Source organism: Sinocyclocheilus anshuiensis, unplaced genomic scaffold (genome assembly GCF_001515605.1).
Source record: "Sinocyclocheilus anshuiensis isolate Anshui unplaced genomic scaffold, SAMN03320099.WGS_v1.1 scaffold1500, whole genome shotgun sequence".
NCBI classification, from domain to species: Eukaryota; Metazoa; Chordata; class Actinopteri; order Cypriniformes; family Cyprinidae; genus Sinocyclocheilus; species Sinocyclocheilus anshuiensis.
The window spans coordinates 1455934-1462914 of NW_015537960.1; the positions used below are offsets into that span (position 1 = coordinate 1455934).

Here is a 6981-nt window from a genome sequence, read left to right on the forward strand (position 1 = left end):
ATGCAAAAAAAAAAAAAAGAAACCCACAGAAAACAATCCGAGATGAAGACGGGTGGGAGCCTGTTGCTTTTGGAGCTGGAGCTGGTTTTCTTTCGTCTACAGCCTAGAAGGACCAAGCGCTTTCAGAAAATGTGCATCTCTCCTCTTTGCGTTGATTTATCCATCAATCCATCTGGGATCCATGATAGGTCTGATCGATTTTTTGGGACAGTCTCCTCAAAACCGAGTCACAGATACATGTCCATGTACGATCTAATAATGGCCACTTCCTCACGTCGTCCTGTGTCGTCTTTGCCGTTCTGTTTTATCTTTCAGGCTCCGCAGATGGAAAGTCTCTAAATCTCAGAGAGACTCGAAGGAGGCTGCAAGCTCGCTCTCTCTCTCTCTCTCTCTCTCTCTCTCCCTCTCTCTCTCTCAGGTTTCAGGCAGCCAATCACAGCGATCCAGCTCCCTCAAACACACAGACAGACACGGCTCGCTTTGCTTTGAATGCTGATTAACATTCAGCACTTGTGCTCAGAGGTGGGACAGCGAGAGGGAAGAACATGGAATTATGGAATGGAATTATTATGGGAGAGAGATGAACACAAAGAACATCATAAAACGACAAGTGTGACTGGCGAATAGTCTATAAAAATACAGTCTATAAAAAAAAAGCATTAAGGGATGAAGCTCAGTAAAACATCCAGTTCACCATAAAAATAAAAAACAAACAAACAAAAAAAAAACATTAAATTAAATTAATTATTATTCTTATTTTTGATGCATTGCAGTAATGGCAATGATATTTTCTTCTTTTGATTTTGGGGAGAAATACAGCCTGACCTTCTTGGCAGATTTCATTAGATTTATCAGTTTTTTGTGTGTGCATATTTAATGCAATATTAATAATTAAAAATGTCCAACCAATTTTACTTCATATATTTGGATTATGTCAGCACATTAAATATGCAAATAGAAATGATTAAATATTAAATCTTGTTGATTTTGATTGCTTCCATTGTTCACATTTGTAAGTCGCTTTGGATAAAAGCATCTGCTAAATGTCTAAATGTAAATGTAAATATACACACACAAACACACACGCACGCACGCACGCACACACACATATATATTAGATTATTACATATCTCTCTTTATGAGATATCTAAACTTTGAGACTAACGTGAGCAAAGCAGTTTTTTTGATGAACGATTACAAATCTTTGTAAATTTTTTATTAATAATGTATAAATTACGATAAATTTAGATTTACAACTATGATTTGATTCTTACAACTATAGCTACACTGCAGATGCATTTTAAATATGGTTCATTTATTATTCATCGTACTGTAACATATTCAAAAACATATCTTGGGCAGAAGTGATCTGCATTTTTATATTTGTAATATCCTAAAATATTGCTATAATATTTAATATCAAAGACTAATATTTTTGCAGTACTTGAGTAAAACGTTGAACTTAAACATTAATATGAATTTTGAAATGCAGTTTGTTTTCCTTTTACTTTAATTGCTTTAATGAAATGAAATTTACATTCAACTTAAATGAACATTTCCTTGCACAATCATTACTCGAACTGTTTTCAACAAATTTGAAAACGCAGAAAAGCATGATTATTGCTGACAGCCTCCAAGCAATTCATTGGCCTGGATGATATTTCTGTCTGTCAGTGGAATAGCGTGGCATGCTGCGCAGGGACTGAATGAGCGTCACCTGGATGGCCGTGTAGTTTGAACAAAGCGATTAGCCGCTCGGTCTGAGTTGAGTGAATTTGCTCAACAGGACAGAGCTAATTGTTTTCACCCTCCATCTGTCATTATCTCCACACACAGACTGACTTGCAGTTAAATGGGTCGCCGTCAGCCCATGACCACCCTATCAGTGGCACAGCCTCAGTCCCGCCCCTCCGTCTCCATGACGACGATGCACTTCAAGCTCTCTTCACCAGCGTGTGCAAAAGCCAACAAGCAACCCACGTGTGAGAGACACAGTCACAAATCCATCGTCTTTCACCGCTGCACTAAATAAATGCCTCCTGCGGGACACACAGACACAAAATCTTTGCATCTGACCTCATTTTTTCCATCACAGATGTGACTCGATGTAAACTAATAATTTTGAATAAATAAATGCATGTGAACAAATACATCGCTTGCTTTAACCCTCTGATGCTGGTGTCCATTAAAGTGAAAAAAAAAAACATTCACACACTTAAAATATTATAGGAACTTATACAAAATCATTTAAAAATATATAAATATTCTAAATTATTTTATGAATAAACAAATACACCTACTGTACCCTACTGTAGAACCCAAAATTAATTTGACAAGTTATTCATAAACTGATATATTATTATAAAGCATAATTTATATCATATAACAAAACAAAATACACTCTAAACAAAACTATATATATATATGAATACTATATATCATATAGTATTCATATAAAAATATTATAATGTTATATTATACTGTATATAAATTTAAATTAAATAAAATAAATAAAATAAGCAAGCAAGCCAAAAGAACCCATGGTTAAGAATGGATTTTTTTTACATTTATTTGATTTTTTAAAATTTATTTCTTTATTATTAAATTTTTTCAAGTCAATCAAGAACCCATGATTAAGCACAAACAAGGCTATTTACTATTTCAATAGCGTCTAGCAAACATGCTGCATCAATATATAATTGTCCTGCTGTGTGCTCACTGGTGTGTGTACATCGTCTCTGAAAGAAGCTAATCCAGTCAGATTTTAGAGCCAAAACAATCCATTTTATATTAAACAATAACCCTGTTCATCCAATAATTAGCACCCCACAATAACAGCTTTGCTTTATATGACAATGTGCGAGTGAAATGTGCTTATGTAAGCTGTCCTGCTCAGCTGTTGAGTTTAAATGAGAGAAGCAGAATGAGTAGGAGGCAAGAGTGTGAGAACTGATGTTGCAAGGGACCGAGAAAAGGATCGCCAGAAGGAAAGAGAAGTAAGAGAGAAAGAGGTCGTCAGAAAAACTATAGAGACTGATTTAAAACACTTGGCATGAACAGCAAGAACACAGACCGATCTCCATCGGCTCTCCTTCGCTTCGTTGATCGCTCTTCAGACGCTTTCTGTCCCAGCGAGAGTCAGTGTTTTTATCAACAAGATGAAGGACTAAAACACAAGCCGCTCCTCAGATAAAGCTCACTGCTGCGCCTTTAACAGAGCACTGAGATGGCAAAGGATTCATGCCATGGAAAACAGGATTTTCTCTGCTTTTTTTCCCAGTCACAATGCGATGCGGATTTGCAAAGAGGCCATTATTGAAGGATGCGTCAGTGCAAACCAGACTGAACCAACAGCAAACCCACCATTTGTTAGCTATGTTCAGAACAGCATACTATCATAATTCTCTTTCTATAACCCAGAAACGACTTATACAGACATATCTGCTGCATGACACTTAAGCACATTTAAAATGCAATTAAGCACGTTTCCCAGTTTCCTGGGAACATTGAATAACTGAATAACCGTAAATATATATTAAATAAATTTTGTATACTTTTACATTTTTGTACAATTAAGAACATTGCCCCAGTATTTTTCCCATTGTAAAGCAAAATAAATAAATAAATAAAGTACACACACACACACACATATATATAAATATTACATCACACAAAAACAGTATTTTTATTTATATATTTTTTTTGCATTGTGATGTTATTTTAATGACAATTAAGCACATTTAAATTCTCTTTCCCGGTAACCCACTGTAATGTAAAATATTCTTACTCCTTAAAAAAAAAAAAAAGTCCTGCAGCAGCTTCAAAACATCACGACACACACGACGCGGCCGCTCTTGGCCCCAAAATCAATCTAAACCTCGTTTAGCTCATTAGTATTAACTCAAGAACTCATCTGATTAGATCAGAATGTGCCTGTAGGGTTAATGAATGGAAGCAAACCATCCCGTTTCCTACCAATGACATTAAAGCACTAATCTAATAATATAAACCAATAAATGACCTACTAAAGAGTGAACAACACACCTGCTAAACATCTCTAATCATCTACTGAAGATGGCCTATTGACATGCATATCTTCTCTATGGAAAATTTACCATCAATAATAAATAATGCAAACAATACAGTTTCAAAATGCTGCTTTAGTGAGTTATATTTATTAAATACACAGTACATCACCTTGAGGAGTTCTTTAGGAAAATCATGGCTGCTGTTTAGTCCTTCCAGATTCCCGATGAACTGAGTGCAGGACATTCGCTTGCCAACGTTCTGCCAACAGAAAAGACCAACACACACCTGATAAACGAGCTGTTATCAGTCCTCAATCATCTGCACAATAACACAGAGAAATCAACAGCATTCTGCCTGACTAAAAGAACTTTTACACATTTAACCTCGCAGAGAATAATATATATACACACAGAGAATAATAATAATAATTTAAAATGCAATTAATCACATTTTTCCAGCGTTTCCCAGTGTATTGTGAAAAAAAAAAAATCTTACTCCTATAAAGCAACAACGACAATAAAATTATATTATTAAATACATATAATATACATATTAAATACTTTTTAAAAATATTATATTTTTATACAATGTTTTAAAAATAAAATATACTTAAATTATAAAATATAACAAACTTATTTCAGTTAGTTGCAAAGACAACATATGTTATTTTTGAAATACTGAAATGACTAAAACTGAATATGAAATAAAGCTAAAAGTTTTTTTATGAAATAAAGCTAAACCGAAATAAAATATAATAAAATAAATAAAATAAAATATAATTACATGAGAAACCTAAACAAAAATGAGAAATTTTGCCTTCGCAACTATAAACAGAAATATTAAAAATATTGAATATAAAAAATGTAAATACTTTTTGGAATATTTTATTATAATACTAATATATATAGTATTAGTATTTGTAATAATCTATTAGTATTTATTATTTTACAAAGTGTAAACTGGACAGGGTGATTTTCCTGACATTTTTGCAATAAGAAGTTGGGAGAAAATATGATTAATAGTCATCAGCACAGTGCCATAATGCAGAAAAACTTAGATCTAAAGATATGCCTAATTTTATTTATGGAAACCAAAATCCCTTTATTTGTTCCTTAGATTCTTAAAAAAAATAAAAATAATCCAGGACATTTCGTCACCAGATTCAGCCAATGATGCATTTAAAGGTGCTCAAAAAGTCTGTAAGTTTGTAATTTATTGCACATTTTCAGATGAGATGTCAGAGTCGGGCATTTTCTGCCTCTGAAAGTCAGCATGAGATGTCCTACATTTAATCTGCGAGTGCATAAATATATGAATGTCTGGAGCTGCAGAAAGGCTCTGGAATACATCATCTGATATTGTGGACTGAGGAGTTTCATCAGAGGAAAGCTGAAATCGCTCACCGTTCTCATCAGGACCATAAACCTGTTACCATGGCGACAGTGAGTCTGGCTTATAACAGGCGTCATGTGTTCGCTGATGGCCCTAAACCCTTCAACAAAAGCACAGGAGCAGCGCTAAATATCCTGCCAGCAGACAGACATCAGCAGTGACTGACAGACCCCAGATCCCTCTGGACGTCCATCTCGCAGCCTTTTCCAGTGTTGAAGGGTTAAACAGAGCGCTTAAACTCCATAGACTTCCATTAAGTGCATTTCTGTTTTTTTTTTAATTTGTTTTGTTTTAAAACGGAGATATTGAAAACAACACTATTGTTTGCAATCATATTTCTGAGCATACAGAGCTGTTGACGTCAATTTGTAGGCCAAGCCGGAAGGCTAATTCACTACAGGATCCCTTGAGAATTTCAAATAGGTTTTTAGATTAGCAGTTAACGGACTTTCATGTTTTGTTCTTTAGCATAAATTACACACGTCAAACATGATCTCTGAATCCCTTTAAAAACATAAGTTGCGACATAAGAACCGCAACTATGTTAGTTTATGTGCTTTAAGAATCAGACAATTATATTAGTCCTTATAAAGCAACTTGGTAGCAGCTTATTTTACTTCATAAATCAAAAACCGCTGCTCTAGACCTGCAACTGAACTGAAATCAATAGTGATTTAAATCTCTGCTGTTGTGTTGTTATTGTTAACTAAAAACTAACTTATACTAGAAATATTAAAAACTGTTTTGGTAATTGAAATAAAGCTGAAATAAAATAAAATACAATAAAAAAATATTAGATGTAAAACTTAGAAATTGAAATAAACTGAAATAAGTTTAAGATGAAGTATTAAAATGACTAAAACTGAAATTCAAATAAAGCTAAATAGAAATATTAAAAATAAAATAATTTTAGATAAAAATGTAAACAAATGAAAGTTCGAAATATTGCCTTCACAACTAACTGGATTAAGTTTAAGTGCTAAAACTACTAAAACTGAAATAAAATAAAGGTATATGGAAATATGAAAACACAAAATAAAATATAAATATTAGATGAAAAACATAAAAAATAGAAATATTGCCTTCACAGCCAACTGAAATACATTTAAGTACTAAAATAATTAAAACTTAAAACAAATCTATAGTTTTAAAATTAAAAACAAAAATTAAATTAAATTACTAAGACTGAAATAAAAATAAAGCTATATCATTTGCATACAAATTTACTAAATTGGAAAAATATGTGATCTCCTTTTGAAACATAATGCATGTTCTTGAATGTGTGTGTGCTGCACTGCACTGTTGTTGAGATGAAGATTCGACCTCCATTGCTCTTGTCTGTATGGTGAAGTGAAAATACAGTGATTTGATAGAGCTGACTCACATGGCCGTGCAGGTCTGTGTTGAGCAGCATAAGCGCGCAGGTCAGCGTGTGGACACTGTCTGCGAGACACAACCACACACAAATACATATTTATACTTGTACGGCCTGTTTATCATATGCGACACACACACACACACACACACACACACACACACACACACACACACACACACACA

At 33.6% G+C, this 6981-nt stretch overlaps 1 protein-coding gene across 1 annotated transcript in view; it reads right to left on the reverse strand.

The window, feature by feature from the left end:
* The window catches only part of LOC107666723 (uncharacterized), a 55137-nt gene that overhangs the window by 20328 nt on the left and 27828 nt on the right, over nucleotides 1-6981 (reverse strand). Inside the window, exons 9-10 of the mRNA XM_016458159.1 lie at nucleotides 6806-6864; nucleotides 4198-4287 (exon numbers count right to left, since the gene is read on the reverse strand). Coding sequence (XP_016313645.1) covers nucleotides 4198-4287; nucleotides 6806-6864 — 149 coding nt within the window. The remainder of the gene's footprint in view (nucleotides 1-4197; nucleotides 4288-6805; nucleotides 6865-6981) is intronic.